This window comes from Ambystoma mexicanum, chromosome 9, assembly GCF_040938575.1.
Source record: "Ambystoma mexicanum isolate Mex_15411 chromosome 9, UKY_AmexF1_1, whole genome shotgun sequence".
NCBI lineage: Eukaryota > Metazoa > Chordata > Amphibia > Caudata > Ambystomatidae > Ambystoma > Ambystoma mexicanum.
Window position 1 is genome coordinate 1,549,858,166 of NC_090931.1, and position 22,427 is coordinate 1,549,880,592.

The 22,427-nt window shown below is 44.7% G+C and overlaps 1 protein-coding gene across 1 annotated transcript in view; it reads left to right on the forward strand.

The window, feature by feature from the left end:
- The window catches only part of LOC138489497 (zinc finger protein 436-like), a 152,401-nt gene that overhangs the window by 75,072 nt on the left and 54,902 nt on the right, over window positions 1-22,427 (forward strand). The window contains exon 3 of the mRNA XM_069617240.1: window positions 11,546-11,638. Coding sequence (XP_069473341.1) covers window positions 11,546-11,638 — 93 coding nt within the window. The remainder of the gene's footprint in view (window positions 1-11,545; window positions 11,639-22,427) is intronic.

Below are 22,427 nucleotides of genomic sequence, written 5' to 3' on the forward strand. Positions count from 1 at the left end.
GGGCGACATTGCACTTGCCCATATGTGTATGGCAGCTGGGCATCCTCACTTGGCCAGGCAGGTTGTGTCGGGTGCATTTGGCAGCTAGGCGTCCCCACTTGGTCAGACAGGGTGTGTCGGGGTGCATTTGGCAGCTAGGCATCCCCACTTGGTTAGACAGGGTGTATTGAGGTGCATTTGGTGCGTGCATGGCAGTGAGTGAGTGTGTGGTGTCGTCAGTGCACATTGCTCCTGGCCATGGCAGGGCATGGAGGGGGGGGTCTCGTGTATGGGTTGGTGTGCAGTTGTGCATTTCCATGGAACGCATGGTCCAGGTATGAGGGTACTGGTGGCATCGTACCAGCACCCTTTTCAGGCCACCACGCTCCCAGTGTGCGTTGTAGTGCCTGATACCCCTGGATGATATGGCCTTCCAGGGACAGTGGCACCTGCAGGCGTGGTATGCACAGTGGCACTGCTGTCTGTGCTTCGATGTCCCCATGCCCATTGTTCCATGTGTGCCTCCACAGCAATGGGGACTTACTTCTCGGGTGGCTGACATCCCAGGCCTCAGGGACTGGTGCTGTCCCAGTGGCTACGTGGTTTGAGGCAGTGGAACTGTGGTGTGTGTTGGTTGGCCATGCCCCGTGGCAAGGGGGGGAGCTGCCTAACTGTCAGGTGTGCTTATTATGTCGTTGCATTTTGTACTCACCGTCCTTGCCAGGTGTCCCAGCTCCAGCCTCTGAGGATCCGATGCCTTCTATCGCCTCCATGTGCAGCACGCTGCTGCACTTCTCCTCCCACGGCATGAGACGTATCAGCGAGGATGTTCCCCCACCTGTGGCCACTCATTGCCTGCGGTGGGCTGATAGGAAGTTCCAGAACCTCAGGCGGAGGTCATCCAACCGCTTGTGGCAGTTGCGGACTGCGCGGGGGTTGTTCCGAACGCAGATACCTTTTGTGCAACTTCCTCCCAGATGGTATTTTTTCTCATTTGGGTGCTGCGCTGGTGGTCGTTCACAAACGGCTCCCCAGCATATTGGACAATGGTGTCCGTGAGCATGTTCAGCTCGGCCTCCATGAAGCACGGCTAGCGCTGGTGTGTCTCCAGTATCCTTGATGCCATTACTGGAAGTGGAATTCCACAGTCAGTCGGTGTGGATGGCTACTGCAGATTTTAAGTGGATTGTTATCCAAAATGGCCGCAGGCGATTTTCCTGTTTCGGCGATCATATTTTTTCGGGTCACAGTGTTTCTGGTGCCATTTGTTATATTGCAGCTGCGGCCAGAACGGACATGCCGGAAAGGTCGTAGTTCACCAGTGCTCTGTCAATGCGGTTGATGGAATCGGTGCCACCGGTAACAGGGAATCACTGGAAATTTACTGGCAAACTTGTAATGAGGGCCTTTGTCTCTTAGTAACTCCCTTCTTCTGGTATCTATATTCCACAATTCAACACAAGCCAGGGGGACTGGTCTATCTCGCAGCTTGGTTTAATCGTTCAACCCAATGATGGGGTCCTCAACCCAGGGATCCTTCGCTTCGGTCCGCTTGGTTCACTAGCCTGCCAATTATCGCCATGAGGAAGATAGTTAAATGTACTTTCTTTCTGTAGGTGCAGGTCCCAGACATGTGCTGCTGTACTTCTTTTGTTTGGCAGACCGGTTTTACTCTCCAGCCAGGTACTGCCACAAAGAAGATGCTTCTTCTCTCCTTGGTTTGCTACCTTCGGGGTCCTCAGCCCTTTTCTGATGGTCAGTGGCTTTGGGACTGCCATCAACACGAGGAAGATTTCCTCGGATGCAAAAGTTATAGTCTCACAAGTTAGGGTCCTCATCCCATCTCTGGTGATCAGTGGTTTCAATGTTGTCACTGACACAAGGAAGATTTCTCTGATGCAAGGGTTACACTCCCTTACGTTGGGGTCTTTGACCCTTCCCTGCTCGTCAGCGGTTTTCCTTCACCCACTGGGCTGAGGAGGCGCTACTTGGATGCAAGACCCTCTTGCTGCCCCCCCTGCGTCCCTACTGGGCCTTCTGAGATTCCCTGTACCTGTTTTCGGGATCAGCCAGCACTCGTGTTGTTCTTGGGACAGGGTGATTCAGTGGCAGCTCCGATGCTCACTCCCCCTCGGTTCTCAGGCTTCATCGCCTCATGTCCTACTTGATGCTACCGGACTGTGTGGTCCTGTTGCGCATGGTTGCTTTCCCTGCTCCACTCATCAGGCGTCTCCTGCTCCGCCAGGTTCTTCCTGGGCTCTGATTTGAACTTCCTGGGTTCGTCACAGGCTGAAGACATATCGTCTGTCTTCAGTTTTCTATCTATGGCAGTCGCTCCTCCCTGGCGTAACGTCAAACGTCAACTCCTGCTACTGAAGCTGTCAGGTTACTCTTCATTCATCCTTTGGGCCACCTCGTCTCAGTACTGGTAAGCGGTGCATAGATAGTATTGCTATAATCGATGGAAGTGTTAAGAGGAGAGGTGTGAGAAGGAGGTGAGCGGTAAGGGTGGGTTTGGAGGTGACCATACCGCATATCTGTTAGATGGACGTCCTTGTCCCCAGAGGGGGAGTCTCTCGCCGCGAGATCCTCCTGCTGTGTACCACCCCTAGGGGGACTATCAGGTAGTGGGCTCACCACCCTGGCCTCACGGGAAGGGGCTCCCCCTCGGGCAGAAGGGACTACATCCAAGGATTCATCACATACCCTTCCCGTAAGCCCTTTGCTTCCCCATCTAAATTTACTGTGGGGTTCACCCTCCAAAGATCTTCATGGGGATCTTCTACATAACTTCCTTCCAAACGTCAATTCGGGAGTCTGCTCTGACCCTACCGCTCTCCGCAATGTTTAGGGGAGAGTATTTTGAAGGTATTCATTTATTACTCTCTTGAGACTTCATTGTTTTCTCTTTTTGGGCAATGTGGGATACCCATTCATTAAACTGCGGGACCCTGCTTGCTAGAATCAGTTGGGCTGGTAAGTTAGGACTCACCACTGCTGTGATCCAAGATGGTTATAGGGACCTTAACATAAGGGTGTACTTCGACATGGCCATTTATGTAGTGCATTTCTTCCTTTGTGTTTCTTTCGACCCTCAGGGAATCTGTTCTGATCTCACTGCACACCCTTTACTCCCAGTGTCTAATTGGGCCCATACTCTTTTCCCTTGTATGGTAGCAGGAATTCCATATACAGTTTTTTTTCCCCACATAGAGGTCATTTTGTTTTCTCTTTCCCCTTCTTATTATTACTTCCTTTGGGCAAAGAGTGGTCTAGATCATGTCTCTCAACAGCTGGTATCAATGTTGAGGTCTGGGCATAAAGGATGTTGGCATTACATACCTCTGGGTTTTCTTTTGGGCCATTCCTACCTCTTTGATTTTTTTTTGTTAGATGAAGAGGATGAAACTTTCTGATTTAAGGGACAGTGTCTTGTGAGATGGCCTACTCTTCCACACAAGTGACATTGGGTGGTGTTAACTGGCAGTCACAGTGAGGATGGCAATGCCTGTTCAGGCTGATTAGTTCTCCTCGGAACATGGAGATTCCCCAACTTGGAGCACCTCCTCAATAATCGGAGGTGTTCGGCTTTATTCTCAGTTAGGCTGGTATCTATTGTCTCGTTCTCGATTGAGTTTTTAATTTTGAGACAACTGGAGTGTTTTCCCTTCTTCTGTTTGAACCAGTTTGTTATTTTTTCCTGAATGGGTAGAGGGGAGGAGGACTCAATACAAGGGGGCAGTCTTCGGTGATCTGGTCTCGTTTAGTGGCTGAACGCCTATGGGGGTCTTATTGGTTGGTGATGCGTTCTACATGGGGTGTTAAAGAAAGATGTTCCCTTATTTGAAGAGTTAGTGGAGAGTCTCCTGCTCTCATTATTTCAGATATTTCAACTTCCTCTGCGCCGTATAGAACATTCCGATTTGTACACAGGTTTTCGCCCACTCCTTGATTTCTCAGAGTATGCCTCTGATGGACTTAGATCACTGTGGCTATGTTGGAAGCTTCAGGGTGCTCTTTCTTTGGGATGACATTTTCCCAGTGTTTTGGGGCACTAAGATAGTTTGTATTTTTCCTTACGATGATAAGCTCCGTTTTTTATGAGCCCAATCATGGTTTAACCCATCTTCCAGAAGAAAACCTTTGGAAAAATCTCTTGGTATCACCTTCCTAATATGTTCTTTATATGGGTCATCCCAGTGTTTCCCGCTTGTGGTTTTGTCTGGAAAAATCTCACATAAAACCTCATATGTTAGATACCTGTAACGGTTTATTGAGAAATGAAGGTACAGTGTCAAAGGCTACCCCTCTCTATGGCGCACAGGAGGTACAAACAAACTACAGACGGTTAGGTAAAATTATAAACTAACCAGTGGATCACATGGCTGGATAGGGGAAATTGTAAAGATAAAACACAATATATTCATAATGAAGTTTCATATAAAAAGTCAATAGGGACTAAACTGTTGGTCTTGCACAGAGTCAAAAGCAAACAATTCTGTAAGTTGTGTGGTTAGTAACAACAAGGGTGAACTTGCATGTACTGTTAGCACCTTCACAGTACGTAACTACTATCGACACAACAAGTAGGTGTTTCTGGTTCGGAGATAGCTTAAACATCAAAATCACAGTGTGGCACAGGTTCTACGATGTTCCGAACTGTCGTCAGGGCAATGAAAAGTGTTGGTAATGTGAAAGCCTGTTGCAGCAGATTGCTCTGTTCATCTAAAAGGTTTAAATGATAAAAATAGTTTAAAATGTGATCGAGAACCTTGGAAATAAGGTTAGTGGAAGTTCTGTAGGAGAAGACCTACCTAAGATGCTTAGGTGGCATCTTGAGATAGAGGATTCCAATGCTGCCTTGCGTACAGACGAGAAGCAGCCTTTTTCATAGGGGCTTTTAAGATAACTATGTAACAAAGAGGTATAATTAGGCTTGGTTATAGGTTGGCAGGTCAAAATAGGCAAAGTACTATTGACAAGGTTAGCGTACGTGATTTAGCAGGACCAGGGATGCTCTGTGAAGAGATGACTGTGCGTAGTACAAAGTCGTAGCAGTGATTTTGCGCTTTAGTGGTTGTCCAGGTGCTGCGGTAGAGTCCCAGGCAACGATTTGTAGGGCTCTGGCGTCTAAATAGATGAAGTCAAACTGTGCTAGTAAGTGTTCAATGGAAAGTTCTAATAACAAGAAAGTGCATGGCCTAATAATGCCAAGGTGCCTTTGAGCATGCTGGTATTAAATCAAACTGATAACGTTGTATATGTGATAGGCTACTCATCATGGAATGGCATCAAAATCCTAACTGAAGACAAACTGCGCCTTGAGATGGCAGACAGTGATAGTTGCATAAGTTGTGACTGGTAGCAATACGCCGGTCCTTGGGCAACGTTGAACTGTAAGGTAGTGAGTTTCACATTTGCTCTATATGTAAAGATTAGCAGACTACATAATATATGTAGAATGTGACCCAGAACGGTAATGCCTCGCAGTCACGTATGAGTAACCTTAAAATGCCGGTCTAGACGAGCATGCCGTAATCGTAACATTAAGTGTATCTGGTAGCTCAGCAACGGACCATCAGAGCGGTGATCTACGAGGTTATGGATCTGAAGGATCACTCTATATGCAGGAAGCAACAGACTAAGATTATCGAGCAGGAGCGGTTTGCGCATTTCTCTTTAGGAATAAAGTGGACCCTTATCTGTTAGCATGGGCTGATGTTTGATGCAAAGAGGAACTGGGGCATTCAAAAGTACAATTCAATAACAATTCAAGCATCGCATATAGGTTGATGGTGGCGATCTAGACGCCGTTCTTTTTACAATTGACAAGCCACAGTGGCCTGATCGGATTGGCTGTGTTGAGCAGGGATTCAAGGTAGGCTAGTGTGGGCATTAATATAGCAGCTAAAACAGAGGGATTTAATCCAAACACATCGAATTGCGAAAAGATTGTTGATACAGAGAGATTAATGTACATGCATGGCAGGCTGTTGTGGGCATTGATATAGTGACTAAGGCAGAGGGATTTTAGTTGAAGAAAAGGTTCCATTCTATAGAAACATTGAGGCCTTTTTTGACCGAATCTAAGCGATGTATCCATTTTTGTTCAAGCTTACGCAGCATGAGATCACGGTCACCTCCATGAAATGGATTTCTGGCTGTCTGCAGTTTGCACCAGAGCAGGTCTTTATGACTGTGTTTCATCGCCTTGAAATGGGCTACCATGGGCTTTCCATCAACTTCATTTTTGATACAGGATTTGTGCTTGCATATGCTTTGGCGTATTTCACGCATACATTTCCCTACATATAGCAAGCCACAAGGGCATTTAATCGCATACACTGACCATTTGGTCTTGCAATTGGTAAAAGTGTTGAAGCTCCATTTAAGTCAATATCTTTCATGTCTTTTGTGAGACAGCAAACGGAACATGTTCCGCATCTGTAATGTCCCTGGACTGGAGGTAGATTCCATAGGGTGGTCTGGGTTTTTGCAAGTTGTAAAGGTTCCTCATAATAGTGAACTAGGCGATTCTTAAGATTTCTGCTGTGTTTAAAGGCGAAGCGTGGTCTTTCTGGTTTAAAGGTTTCTGTTTGGATAGTATCCCAGTGGCATAATATTGTTTTCCTTGATGAATTGCTGAAAGGGGTGAAGGTGGTCACACATGTAATTGTGTCAGCAGTTCTTTCTCTGGGAGATGGAGACAAACAGAAGTCTCTATTGGTGTGTTTGGCCCTTGTTCGTGCTCTGCGTATGATATGTCCTGGATATCCCCGTTCTTTCAAACGACCTGCCAGTTCTTGGCTTTTGATTTCATACTCGGCTAGGGTTGTACAGTTGCGTCTAAGCCTTAAAAATTGGCCATATGGCAGATTTTCTTTGAGCCCTGCAGGGTTGAAGCTAGAGAAAGCCAGAGGTGTGTTTTTTTAGATGTGGGCTTCCTGTATAGGGTAGTGCCTAAAGTGTTGTTGTCAGTCTTGTAGCTGTTTAAATCCAGAAAGGGTATGCTGGTCTTATCATAATGTATTGTGAATTTGATAGATGTATTCTGTGCATTGAGCAAACATGAAACTCTTGTAAGGTCTTCTCTGAGCCTTCCATATCATAAAAACGTCATCTATATATCGATGCGAGCTCCGCAGAAGATTCTTAAATGTGTTGCTTTCTTGGTAGATTGATTGTTTTTCAAAAGTGTGCATATACAGATTACGGATTATTGAGAAGCCACCCCCATCAGTGGGATTTCCTTCCTTCCCCACTTAAGGTATGACGCAACAAAAATAACAGTAATAGAAATTAGCACGAAAATGCCAAACACCACTTTATTCGTGGCACAAGACAATCCACTTCTCTCAGCATAAGTTAATCACAAAAGTGAGTTGAAAAGAACACAATCACAATTCTTCACTTTCTGCAAATTTCACTTCGCGAAATAATCATACTGATCAATAATGAAAGCAATTATCATGTAGTGTTGTGCGATTTTGATTTTCCTGCAGGCTTAAAAAGGCTAGCAGTAGATTGGTACAAATACATATGGCAATTATGATTTCACCCGCACTTTTGGTTTAAAATAAACACAGGGTGATTTAGCGCTTTGTTTTTCAGGCCCCCCCCTACTTTTGGCTGTGTTGGGGAAGTCGGACAGAAACATTGGAATAATTTGGGGAATTTTAGATTTCAGACCCTTCTCCACTGAAAGGCCTATGTTGGGGAAGCTGGATAAAAATGTTGGACTGATTTAAGAACAAAGACACCCCTCTTTCCTAAAGAAGTCGGGGTCAGCAGATAAAAAGGATTGCCCAATTAATGTATAGCCTATAGTTTTCAGCACACACTGGGAAGTCAGCCTTGTTAATTTCGAATTTTAACAGAATTCATCCCGTAGTGCTCTGCCAAATGGGGAATTAATTAAATTAATATTTTTTATTTAAATAGGCTAATGATCTACACAGTTTTGCCCCCACCCACTATAAAGGGAAAGGATTCAAGGCAAGCAGACGCCCCCACCTTTTGGTTTCCTAGGGCCCAGCTCTTCTTACTTAGCAAGCCTCTGTTTAAGGTTCAGGAAAGCCAGCTGCATCTCAGGACACTCTGGAAAGATAGGGCAGGGGTCTGGTCACTCCACTCTCAAAGATGGCCTTCCGCTCTCCAACATAGGACCCTGTTAGCTTTGATGCCCTCCTAGAAATAGACAGCTCCACCCAGATGCACTCTCAGCAATCTCCTCTTGTGTTTCCTTGTAGCGGTCAGATGGTAAATTTCAGCAGCCCTCTCTGTCTCTTTTTCCGACGGTCTGTCTCTCTCCTCCTAGTACAGTCCCCCTTATACAGCAGCAATGACAGCACCTATTTACAATTTTGGGGAAGTACCCTGCAATAATTCCCGCAACTAGGATTGGACAGTTACCCTTCTCTCTCCTTCCAAACCCAGCCTCCAAGTCAGGATTGGTTTATGGGTCTGGAGCAACCTATGGCAGTTCCCATTTGTATTCGCCATTTGTTATCCTTTCAACTTTTTGGCAAAAACTAGTTATGTATTACAACTTCATAATTTTACTAGCGACTGCCATAATAATAATAGTTTCTGATTCAGCGAATCATCGAGAATTAGATAAGCTGACCACCAAGTCCGTACCATGTAGCATGGCCATGTGGCACGTTTCTGCCATTTCCATAAAAAGCATAACAGTTATGAATATGTAAGTTATTACCCATATCCCTAATTTTATTTTCCATCCGCTCACCAACTCTCGCATTTGGAACATGTTCAGATCTGCCAGAATCACATCTTAGATAGCCATTACAGTTCCATGAGTCGAGGTGGATGAATTTTATATCTCCAGAATTGCCTGGAAATTACCTAGAAAATGGCACATAGATGAAGTCAATCTGCCTTATGGTTGCTGAGAAAAATGCCTAAATGATAATAGTCTCTTTACATTAATTGTGACTCTTCATGTGGACAAATGGTCCTTCTCCTGCCCTCCGGTCATTTGTTTTCACTGGGTTAGCCTGCACCCAGAGTTTTTTCTATCAGTCTCTTTGTGTTGGAAGCTTGCTCTTTGAAGTTGCTGCCCTCATTTTCACACATATTAGTCATGCTCCAGCCAAGGGAAACTTTTCCTGTAGTCAATGCCGTCAGAGCCAGCCGGTCTGGAGGACACTGAATTTTGACCCCTTTAGCAGGGCACTTTATTGCAGTTGGTATTTAGATGTGAGACGTGACATCCAGACTAGGAGTCAGAGATTTCCTTGTGAAGTTTCCCACAGCCCGCAAAAGGGTTTGTCTTGGGCTGACATTTTTTATGAACACAAAGTGGCTTTTCAAATGTCACTAGAGTTTTGTATGTGGAACCTAATGTACATTGTTTTTGTCAACCCGCACATCATGTCTTTTCCCTGACATTTTTCTGTTAACAGTGATAGATTTTCACATTTAAAGTGCTTTTATTTGCACACACCTGTGTCAGCCGTTTTTGGTGTCACTGTTTAAAAATCCTGTTTTCCATGTGAAAGGGATCTTTGAATTTTCCTTTTTTGTAAATTAAAATGCTGCTTTTCCTTTGGTAATGGCAGGTAGGCCCCTTTTCCACATGGCTCTTCAATTTTACCTGAAAAAATACAAAGGCCAAGTCGTTTTTTATTCCAGGGTTTAAAATCCTACTGTTCATATGAAAGGGACTTCTGTTTGGGGCCTTTGAATGCACCCTAAACCCCCCCCCCCCTGTTCTTCATGACTCTTTGTTGGGGAAGAGCAGGGCAGAGTGGGGTTTCATTAGGCGTAATTTCCTTCCTTAGGGAGTGGGCACCCCAGTCTCCCCCTCCATCTTTGGGTTGGGGGCATGGCATGCCACTCCCCTTTTCTTCCTTCTTTTGGGAGTGGACACTCCAGCCTCCCTTTCCATCTTTTGGGTTGGAGGGCGTGGCCCGGCGCCCCCTTACTTCCTTCCTTTCCAGGTCCCTGGGGTTCTCACCGGACTCCTCTCTCACCTCCAGGCTGGAAGTTAAGGAGGTTTGTTCTCTAATAAAAGGTAGTAAAAGAGTTTCAGTACTTTCTACACACATTTCTCCGGAAGATTTACATAGAATTTACAACAACATACAATTATAACATCCCATTTTAACCATTTCACAAAACATATTATAATTATTTACTTCATTTGTACAATAACACAAAGTACATTACTCTCTGTTATATATATATATATATATATATATATATATATATATATATATATATATATATATATATATATATTATATTCATCTTAGTTTCCATCCGATTTTCTTCCTTCCTTTTCATTCTTCATTTTTGGCAACCCACACATCATGTCTTTTCCCTGCCATTTTTCTGTTAGCAGTGACACATTTCACATTTAACCCGATTTTATTTGCACACACGTGTCAGCCATTTTTGCTGTCACTGTTTAAAAATCCTGTTTTCCATGTGAAAGGGATGTTTGATTTTTCATTTTTTGTAAATTAAAATGCTGCTTTTCCTTTTGTAATGACAGGTAGGCTCCTTTTCCGCATGGCTCTTCAATTTCACTTGAAAAAAAGCAAAGGCCAAGCCATTTTTGTTTCAGGGTTTAAAATCCTGCTGTTCATGTGAACAGGACTTCTGTTTGGGGCCTTTGAATGCACCTCACATACCCTACCAACTCTCCTCTTTGGATGCAAATGTGATCCAATGAAAAGTTCAAGAGGATTTATTGTTTACTGTATATGAGAGTTAAGAATTGTATTTTCTTCCTCCATTCTGGGACTTCTGGGGGTATTGTATAAACCCCTAAATTGGTAGGAATCTCTACTCTTGGTGTTGCAATTCACTCCCAGGGAAATTACTCGCTTCCCCAGGCCTTTTTCCACAATCAATATGATTCAGATCCTAAGGGAATGGGTCTTCATTGGGATTATCTTTCCAAGATAACACAACTTTAGTGCGGGTCCCAAACTTACAAAACACCTGGTATACTCTCCTGCCAGGTTCTCTGCTACAGTTTCTTTACGAAATTTGGTGTGGGTCCCAGACTCGCAAAGCACCTGGTATACTCTACATCCAGGTTCTCTGTTACAGTTTCTTTACACAATTTGGTGCGCGTCCCAAAATATATATTTTTTAATTCAAATTACATGTGAATTTTACTTTTAATTATATGTCAACTGGTTTGTTTCGTATTTCCAATGTTTAACCAAAAATAAAATTTTCTTTGTACAAGCTGGTTTCAAATCATTTTCTGATGTAATAAGCCCTGAAGAGGACCTTTTTTGTTCGAAACACGTTTACTGAACGTCCTGTAACTTGTTGAAATAAATGTAAGAGATTGTGTAACAATCCAAGATTTGTTAGGACATTTATTCTGTATATATCACGTTCATATTGCTCTTGGAAGAAGTATCACACATAGAGTGAGCCCCCACTCTTTGTCAAATAATCATACTGTGGGACTATTCGCCTCCTTCATCTATTATATGCCATGTGGTAAATAACAGATTATTCTTTTTATATTGGGTCAAGTAGTACACTTAATAATGTGAGTTTTTTTAAATTTTATCAACAGGTCCACTTATTATCAGCACTGTGTTTTCATTAAGAACCAAAGGAAAGGAAGAACCGAGTCCCACGGACACGCTGGAGGTGGCTAGAATTCACGGTAGGCATCACGCATTAGCTGTGATCTGCAGTCGCACACATGCATGTCTTATCAACACATGAGAATGCAGACATTCCACTCTCCCGCCACATCCACCCACCTGGGAGGTTTGTTGATTATACGATTTAGCTGGTAGAAATTACAACATTTGAATGGTGACGTGAATAAGAGATGAGTGGAAGACAGTAAGGAATAAGGGATGGATGTGTGAAGGAAGAGCGGAAAGCAGTAAGTGGAAAGGAGGGCGAAAGGCAGAGAAAGGCCAAGGTGAAATGCGGCAGGGAGGAAGGCACAGGTGAAATGCGGCAGGCAGGAAGGCACAGGTGAAATGCGGCAGGGAGGAAGGCACAGGTGGAATGGGGCAGGGAAGAAGGCACAGGTGGAATGCGGCGGGGAGGAAGGCACAGGTGGAATGCGGTGGGGAGGAAGGGACATGTGGAATGCGGCAGGGAGGAAGGGACATGTGGAATGCGGCAGGGAGGCAGGCATAGGTGGAATGCAGCAGGGAAGACGGCACAGGTGGAATAGAGCTGGGAAGAAGGCACCGGTGCAATAGAGCAGGGAAGAAGGCACAGGTGGAATGCAGCAGGGAAGAAGGCACAGGTGTAATGCAGCAGGGAGGAAGTCACAGGTGGAATGCGGCAGGGAGGAGGAGGAGGAGGAGGGAGATGACACACATATTCTGTCAAAGAATTAGATTCCTGGACCAGCTTTCAAACTGCATCAAACTTGTCACTGAGCAAAGCAAGAGCCAGGACCTCCTAATCACCATTGTGTTCTTAGAGTTACCCCTGAACTCACATTGGTGGTAGCGTGGGCTGACTTGAAAGGCTACCTATAAAGTAATGAATGCTTAGAGAAAGCACTATTGATGCAAACATCTGACAACCTAACACTTTAGATGCGAGGGACCTGCAACTTGCGGCTCTCCAGATGTTTTGTATTATGACTCCCATGATCCCTCACCATTGACTATGCTGGCAAGGGCTGATGGGAGCTGTAGTCCTAAACATCTCGTGAGCCAAAGGTTGCAGACCCATGTGTTAAGCTGATTTTTTCTTAAACACTTTTTATTCTTTTACAAAGTGGGACCAGTCAAAGAGGATGAGCCCAATCAAGAAAGGAACGGCGGGAAATAAATACAAGTTAAACATTACGGAAGTGCGTGAGCCTTCTAAGGGGGGAAGTGATGTATTTTGTAAAGCCCGAGAGGCTCATTTTAATCAAAATCGTAATTTGATGGCAGGGAGCTGTTACCTGCTGACATACACGTAGGTGGCACCTTGACACCAAATGTTCATCATTAGCACAGTACAGTGTGTACACCGCCTTTTGCCATGTACTTTTGCATTCCACCGTGAAACGTGAGAAAATGCTACCTTGCACCCTCTTACCACGCTCGCATGTCGGGCAAGGTTTAATTGCATTTGTGAACACTGTGTAGCATGCTGTCGGTGTCTACAATCTATCCCTATGGGATCCGCCTGCTTTATGCTGGTGCATTAAGCTTGCAGACCCCATTGGGAACTCCAACATTTGCACCAGCAGAAAATGCATGTCAGAGTATTTGTATCGCAGAGAGGAAGGAAGACAGTGATGTATTTTGTAAAGCCTGAGGGGCTCATTTTAATCAAAATCATAATCTAGCGTTAGGGAACTGTTACATGTTCACACGTAAGTAGCACCGTGAGAAACTCGCGGTGACACAAGTAAGACAGACACAAATGATCACAGGGTGTTTAGTGAACAATGAAAAATGGTGTGCAGGATGGAAAAATGCCTAACCTAAACCTATATCTAAGATGGGGACAGGTGTCAACCATCAAATGAAAAATAAGGCATTCTAGTGGTGTTGTGTCAAAATAAAAGGGGCCTATACTTAGAAACCTATTGCCAAACCTTACAACTATTACAGAAGAGGGTGTGGGATAGTTCTCAAGAAACGAAAGAAGTGTTCTCGAATAATCAGTCAGGATACAGTGGTTTTGGTTTCCCTTCCCCACGTTTTAGCATGGGTAGGATGGGAGCTGGTGGAGCACAGTACAGTCTCGGGCTTCTCTAGCACGAGACGATAGTCCCAATGGCAGACAGTCTTGGGCCTCTCCAGCACGAGCAGGCATTTCTCAGGACCGTCAATGGCCAAGTCTCGTTTCCTCAAAGTCTCTCTCCTTTGGGCCTGAGGTGTTAACAAAAATTCCTTTAACAAATGAGAGTTCCTTTCCGAAGTTCAATGTGGGTGATGGCTTCACCTCTGGGTCCCCCTCTTCTTCTGGGCTGACCCTTCTCAATTGTAATCCACATAGTTCTGATGAAAGCTTTGCCCTCGGATCTCCCTTGGCCGGGCTCGGACCTATCTTGACTATCAGTACTCTGGTGACGATTTCACCCGTGGATCTCTCTCTGCCGGGCTTGGACCTCTCTTGACTGCTAGTACTTGGGTGATAGCTTAATCTCTGGCATCCCTCCTTCGGGTTCACTCTTGCCATCTCTTTCAACTTCTGCTTTGGAGTGATGACTTTTCACCCTCGGATCCCCCCTACGCCAGACTCCGACCCCTCTCGATTCTTAGCCTTCCTTCACCGGATTTACTATGGCTCTCGAGCAGGGTGATAGTGGCTCACCCCTGGGTCTCCTCCTTCTGTGCTGACCCCTTATTACTTTTAAAGTTCCCTTTTATACAGTTCACAGGTTTCGGGATTCACTTCCCTTGCTTTCATGCCAATTCACATATCGAAGTCTTTTGAATGTACAGGCTTTTGCTCGACCCTCACGTATGAACACTTTGCATTCCTTTGCCGGCCTTCCTATGGCCTTCTGGGTTCTGTAGTTTGTCAATATGGGGCTGGACTAGAGTCTCTCGAGTTAGCACTCACTCAACACAGCCCGGTGCTTATCAATCCTCCCCTCGACTCACCAGCTGGGATGAACCGATTGGCTTCTGGCTTCTCTGGAGTCAAGGCCGGTACCACGAGCGCGGGAGTCTCCCCTGCTCCGCCCTATCAGCATAGGCTTGCCCCGTGTACCATTCACATCTGCTGCACAACACTTGTGCTATTGTTCTCGGTCTTAGATTCCCCTCTGCGAAGGTTCCGCGGGTCTGGTAAGAAAAGGGCAAGGTCACTTCTCTTCTCGCCACCCTCTCGACTTCCACTGCATTTGTGCTTCATTAGAACTGCTGCTTGGCTTGGTAGCCGTTTTGTCGTGCTGTCTGCTGTACTCGCCTTCACCTTGCTCGCCTTGTGCTTTCTGGCTCCACCTTTTATCCCTGTGGGGAAAGGGAAAGGCTGTCAGTTTTTTATGATTTGAGTCAATTGCCTGACTTTGCCTGACTCGCGGGTTGGGACAAGTCAGGTACACAAGTTTAACATTTGTCTGCTCTCTTGGGTGTGAAACAGTATTCGTGTAACAGAAAGGGGGAGTTTGGAGTACCACAGTATCCTAAGGGACGGGATAGGGAAGGTAGTTGCAATGAGCGAGAGTGACCGGGATGTAAAACAGTTACAGAAGGGATTGTGAAATAAACCAGGGGAAGTATGGGAACTGTAGTAGGTTACCTGAGCAGGTTGGGAATACAGGAAATAATAATCAGAGGGACAGGATTGGTAGGTTTTGTGGGACAAACAGGAATAGCTGGGGCCGTGAAACAAACAAGAGGGATTGTGGGAATTGGGGTATGTTACCTGAGCAGGTAGGGATTGCGGGAAAGAATAATCAAAGGGTAGGAAGAAGAAGGCTTGGGAGTATTAGGATGGTGAACCAGATGACAGGGTTTTGGGAGAGATGGTTTCTGAGCATTACAGGGTGTGAGATCCTAGGGGATCAGTTCCATCTGGAGGGGGTTAGTGGGTTTGGATGGGAGAGATTTAATGGGAGGAGGTGATGCAGATGCAGTGTAGCTATGAAGGCCTCGGAGATCTCATACGCCTCTCCTTCCTCTGCATCATACCGCATCTCACCTGGGGCTTTCCCCTGAGCATGACCGTGGGGCCCCTTACCCAGGTGATCCTCCCTCGCTCGTGCATCCCCAGGGTTGGGATCTGAGAGCGCCAGCCCTCCCCTGTCCAACTGAATAAGGGTTTCTCAAGGTCTACTTGGGAGAACACCATCAGGTTTCTCACAGCAATTTGTCACCAAATTCTTGTCATTAGCATGGTGGAGTGCAAATGTTTAGGGCAAAAGGCGGTATACATGTGTGTACACAGCGTATTCCCCTGCACGTTTACATTCTACAGTGTAAAGTGAGTAAACGCTGCCTGGCACCCGCTTTCCATGCTTGCATGTCGGGCAGGGGTTAATTTCAATTGTGAACACTGTGTATCATGCATGCATGGCAGTCAGTGTGTACATAAAGCTTGCGGACCCCATAGGGATCTCCAACATTTGTATGGCGGAGAGGAAGGAAGACGGCGTAAACGCAAGTTGTGTTCTGCCCCTCTTCTCCACTAGACAAATGGGCAGAAATGGAGGGTGATGTAAGAAACATGCGTAAAAGCTTTATGCTGGGCTTTTCCGCATGTTTCTTACATTACCTGCCCCATGAACATGAGCCCCTGAGTGTCCTATTGTTGGGGAGTAGAAAGACAGTTACATGCATTAAATACAAAGACTAGTTTCCAAATTAAATGGAATGTTATGTTTTATAATTATTTGTCTATACTGTGGAAAATCGGGATAAATCTGATCCCTGGCAGTTGGGGCAAATTTGAGTTAGTTCCAGCAAGTTTAGTGGTCTGCTGCCTTCTCATACAATATATCTCTTAATTTCCCCCTCCTTATCCTCAGCATCATGTCCGGGGTCATTTCCCCCTCCTTATCCTCAGCATCATGTCAGTGGTCATTTTCCCCCCTCCTTATCCTCAGCATCATGTCATTGGTCCTTTCCCCCTCCTTATCCTTAGCATCATGCCAGTGGTCCTTTCCCCTCCTTATCCTCAGCATCATGTCTCTGGTTATTTCCCCCTCCTTATCCTCAGCCTCATGTCATTGGTGATTTCCCCCTCCTTATCCTCAGCATCATGTCAGTGGTGATTTCCCCCTCCTTATCCTCAGCATCATGTCATTGGTGATTTCCCCCTCCTTATCCTCAGCATCATGTCTGTGGTGATTTCCCCCTCCTTATCTTCAACATCATGTCAGTGGTGATTTCCCCCTCCTTATCCTCAGCAACATGTCAGTGGTCATTTCCCCCTCCTTATCCTCAGCATCATGCCTGTGCTAATTTCCCCCCTCCTTATCTTCAGCATCATGTCAGGGGTAATTTCCCCTCCTTATCTCAGCATCATGTCTGGGGTAATTTCCCCTCCTTATCCTCAGCATCTTGTCAATGGTCATTTCCCCCCGCTTATCCTCCACATCATGCCTGGGGTCATTTTCCCCTCCTTATCCTCAGCATCATGTCAGTGGTCATTTCTCCTCCTTATCATTAGCATCATGTCATTAGTCATTGCCCCCTCCTTATCCTCCCCATCATGCGCATGGCCTCAGTGTTTCTAATGTCACTGAGAAGGACCCTCTCAATATCTGGCCCCTCATCTTGAGGGCTTGTAGATTAGACCCTCTCAGGAGATCATTTCTTCCTCTCTCTCCTGACACTCTTACTATAGAGCCTCCCCTTTGGTGGTTTCCCAGAAGCCCTGCAGAGATTCCTACAATCCTTCCCAGTGAGGAGAATAGGGGTGTTCAGTTGATATTGGTGTCTGAAGCGTTCTGCTGTATCCGGCCTGTGTCAGAGGTCAGTCGAAGGTCAGTGTATCTTGAGTGGCGCGTCTGCCGCCATTATCGAGGAGGGGCAGGGAGCATAGGGGTGTAATAAGGGAATCAGGAAGGTTGGGTGGAAGGTTGATATGATTAAGTTTATAATATGGATTCACAGTATTGAGAGCAAAAGGAAGACATTAAAGCCTAAGATAAAGAGAGGGACGCTGGCAAAAAAGCCATGTAAGGAGAAGGCAGGATGGAGTGAGAGAGGACAGAGGGCACCAGCCTGTGCCATGATCCGGTAGACCATATATAAGGGGGTTGCATTGAAACAGGGCTTAATTTCCACTTTGGCCTCACAGGTTAAAAACCAATTACTGAATGATTCATAGCATGATATGAATGTATACATTTTTCTGCTATGTTCGGTTAGACTGGATGTCTACACTCGGACCTGGTGGAGAGATGTGAAGAAGGCCACCTTGGTTATAGTGAACAGGGGACGTCTAACAGTTAGCCAGACCAATCAAGGTAGCATGGAGTGTGTGGACAAGACTTAGTCTCAGGAGTGAGTGAGTGTGTTGAGGGGTCCCCAATGAGTCCACAAGGAAAGTGATGAAGGATTACACTTAGACAGATAGTTATACAAATATTGTATTTATTTATGGCCAAGCACCATAAAAATGACTATAAGCATGTTATAATATCACACAACTAATTTAGAATCCATTCAACTTACACCACAAACAAAACCTATATGTGAACAGGCTTGGTTTGGCCATTTTGGCCTCATATATAAACAAGCAACTACAAGCAAAAACTGGTGTAAGATTTTACATTCATCGTGGTCATTAGATTTCAGCGTCACAGACATTGACTCTCAAATAAAACAAGCTAGTGCCTCGAGAGCAGAAAGACCCAATGGTCTATCGAACGCGACATTCAAGGGGAATTCGGGAATGTGAGCGAAAACTCTTGATTTTTTTTCAAAGACATCATTAGAAGGAAAATGATTTGACTATCGCTACTGCTTACAAAAAAAAAGGAAATCTATAATGAAAGAATCCATAATGCTAAATCTAGCACTAAGGAACTTTTCACCATACTGAGAGAACTAGAATCCCCTACCCCTATCATCGACGACTGCTCTAAAAATGAGACCTGGTGTGCGAACATCCAAAAGGCCCTTTCTGACAAAATAGATCTCCTAGAATCCAAAATCAACTCCAAAAAAAATAACCTACCCCCTATCTCACATTCCTTCAAAGACTCTAAGCACAATATTCCACCGTGTGCCCTCTTCCATTTCTCACAAGTCTCCATTCAAGAAGCGGAAAATATTATCTCAGGAATTAAACCGTCTAACTGTCAGGGTGACAAATGCCCCGCTACAGACATCAAGGACAACGCAAGAAAATTAGCCCCATTTATCACCACTCTGATAAATGCTTCATTTAAAAACTGTGCAGTACCCAACAATCTCAAGGAAGCCTGGGTCATGCCCCTATTAAAAAAAAAAAAAACTAATTTAGACCCCAATGTGCCCACAAACTATAGGCCCATCACAACGGTCCCGTTTCTTCTTAAAATCTTGGACCGCGCAGCCTATTTACGAATACAAAAACACGTTCAAGACAACAACCTACTAGGCCTTTGCCAATCTGGATTTAGACCCAGACATGGTACAGAGACGGCACTGCTAGATCTCAAGATTCAGATGAACGAGCTTAAAGACAGAGGAAAGATTGTCATTCTCCTGCTTCTGGATCTATCAGCTGCATTTCACTTGGTAGACCATGAAATCCTCACTCAACACCTAACTTCAGCTGCCACCTTCTCACCAAACATGGTCAGTTGGATCAAATCCTTTCCAACAGAACCACCAGGGTCTTTTCACCCTCAGCTTCTGCACCACCAGTCCCCATTACCTGTGGTGTCCCCCAGGGCTCTTGCGTGTCGTCCACACTCTTCACCAAACTCCTATTCGACTGCCTCGATGATCTGGGTGTCACGTATACCAACTATGCAGATGACACCAAGATCCTCGTCACACTCACTGGTTGTCACATTCAAGACACCAAACTGATTAACAACATCTACCTAGAGATCCAAGCGTGGATGGCCAATCACAGCCTCTGCTTAAACGACGATAAAATGGAGCTACTTATCGTTGGCTCCCAAACTCGTTTAAACAAACTAGATTCACGCTATGAGTCATTTAACATTGATGGTAATATCATTAAAGTCTTGAGGGAAGTCAAAACACTAAGTATTTACTTTGACTCTTCGCTGACACTAAATAGACAAGTTAAACTCCTTAGCCTCCACCACAGCCTATACTAACAAACTGATCAACGCTTGCAAGCCATTCTTATCTACCACCAGCTAAACCACACTAGCAAGAGCACTCATACTCTCCAAGCTCGACTATTGCAACACACTATTCATTGGGACCTCTGTACGGAATTTAAACAAACTACAAGTGTTGCAAAATAATGCCCTTAGATCAGCCCTCAATATTCCGAGATCGAGTCACATTTCCGCCCTCAGAAGAGAAGCTCGTTGGCTACCCATCCGGGATAGAATCACTCTGCACTGTGGTCATCTCTCATAAGTGCCTAGCCAATACATTTCCTGCGTACCTGACATCCAAATTCACAAGACACCAGACCAACAAGCCCATCAGATCCAACTACCTCAACCAACTTACTACCCCCAAATTCAACCTCAAAACAGCAGGAGGGGCTAGCTTCCCAGTGCTAGCAGCCAAATGCTGGAACGCCCTCCCCTCTGACATCAGAGCAATCCCTGCTTTCTGGTCTTTTAGAGCCAAAACCAAAGCCTGGCTCCTCAGTCCAAATGACTACTAAGTCTGTCATGTCCGTCCGATTACCACATGCTCTCTGAGTGTGAGGTCCAGCTGATGGGTAGTTAAAAAATTTGCTTTTGCTCCAATCCTATGTAAATATATGTAGAAGCATAATTAATAATAATGTATAATTGTAACCAATAATACTTCACCCTTGTTCTGATCTCCTGTTTCTTCGACTCTGACCTGAAGGTGATCTGTAACACACCTCCAGTATCTATCTCCGTAAAAAGGTGAACTGTAACCCTTCCCCGTCTGGCGGGATTTGTACCAGATGTATTGTAACACTATTTCTATGTCTAAGTCTAAGCGCCCAGTTACCCCTGGGTGAGGCGCGCAATATAAGAAAATAAACTAAACTAAACTAAAAATATTCCAACAACATGGCACCTATCGTACATCATCCCCATATTTAAAAAGGGTGATAGGAATCTTCCTAAAAATGATCGTCCAATCACCATACTAGACGCGGACTCGAAGATCTTTGCGGGTCTGGTACTAAAGGAGATGGAGCTATGGATGAAGCGAGAATCCATCTTGTGCCCCCAGCAATATGGACTTAGAAAAGGTATTGTGACGGAAGTGGGTGGCTTGTTTCTGACTATAGTACAAAATAGGGCATGAAAAACGGATGCAACTCCTGTTTACCTTGCCGCTATTGACTTGAGTACGACGTTTGATAGGGTTGAAATTGAATCTACTGGGTATGCCCGATAATCTTCTATCCATCCTTATCCATCTCCATCGTCACTCACGAGTTCAGATCAGGTTAAATATGGAGGGTCTCTTGTCCAGCCCCATTGAAATCCTGAATGGCTTAAGACAGGGTTGTCTTTTTGCCCCGACACTCTTCAATCTGTATGTCTCCGATGCAGGGAATTGCTTAAAGAAAAGTTGGTTCATCCCCCCAAAATTTGGAGAGACTTCAGTTGCCTGGATAGCCTATGTGGACAATTTTCTTTTAGTTGATCAGTCCCCAAAAGGCTTACAGCGTATGATTACGGCCTTCCATAGGTATACGGTCGCAAACCATCTTTCCATTAATCTAAGTAAAACTGTTATTTTGACTCTCTCAAACAAAAAAGGAATAGAAAATGGTAGGGAGATATCGTAGTTTCTGAATAACTAAAAATTGCAGGTTGAGTCAGCCATGATATATCTTGGTTTTCCCATCTTTAATAAGAATAACCAATGTAGGTATCGAGAACACCTTCTGTTGAAAGGTACACCATTAATAGCACAATTGAAAAAAATCGACAACAAATTTGGGAAGTTTTCAATAACCCCCTTACTTCGTTATTTCAGGCTAAAAGTGACCCCGAAAATGGTCTATGGGGTAGAAATCTTTCCTGGTAGTGCAACAGCCGAAATCTCTAAAATTGAGTCCAAAATGCTAAAAGCAATTATGTACTGGCTTCCGAAATCTGTTCCTATTGAAGCATTGCACTATGAGCTGGGATTGCTCACGTGGAAGTTTTGGGCACAGTGGTGTAAGCTATCCCTCTATAGAAGAATAATTTATGACTCTGGGGACAATTTATATAGAATTTTGGGTAGTGGCCTTAAGACTGGTAACTCGGGTCTCGACCACCTGTTGAAATTGGAGGCGTGGAGTAACGAATATCTGCTGAATTTGGGGGTTGGAAGTGAGACCCTGATCAACAATCCACTGCATGTTAAAAAGTTACTACAATGTGCAGATTGGTCTAACACCATAGCTAATGTGGTTAACTCGAAGCTGTTTTGTCATTTAGTTACTCACCAGAAGGCCGTGGGCTTTCCGGAATCATATCTGATAAAATACCCTAGTCCGGTTTTCCGGAATGAGATAATGAGATTTCGATTTAATGTTTGCTTTACAGGTGAAATCCTAGAAATACGGTCTGAAAAACGAGAGAGAATCAATTAAAACTGAGTTTTTGTGTAGGTTCTGTCATCCTCCTAAAGAAAAGGAAATATTACGTCATCTTTTGTTAGAATCTAAGTCTTTAATGACAGAACGGATTGAGTATTTCTCAAAATGTGTAAACTCTATTGAGTGGGTTCTTTCTGATAAGCTGTGGTGGGAAATGTTGCATGGTTCTGGGATGTCGCTAAAGATACCGGTTGTCTGATTTTTGAAAAATGTCTGCAATATTCTGTAAATTGTCATAACTACTTGAATCAGTTTTTGGTACAGGCTTGTTGTTTTTGTCTAATACTGAAGTTAGGGTAATAACTGGA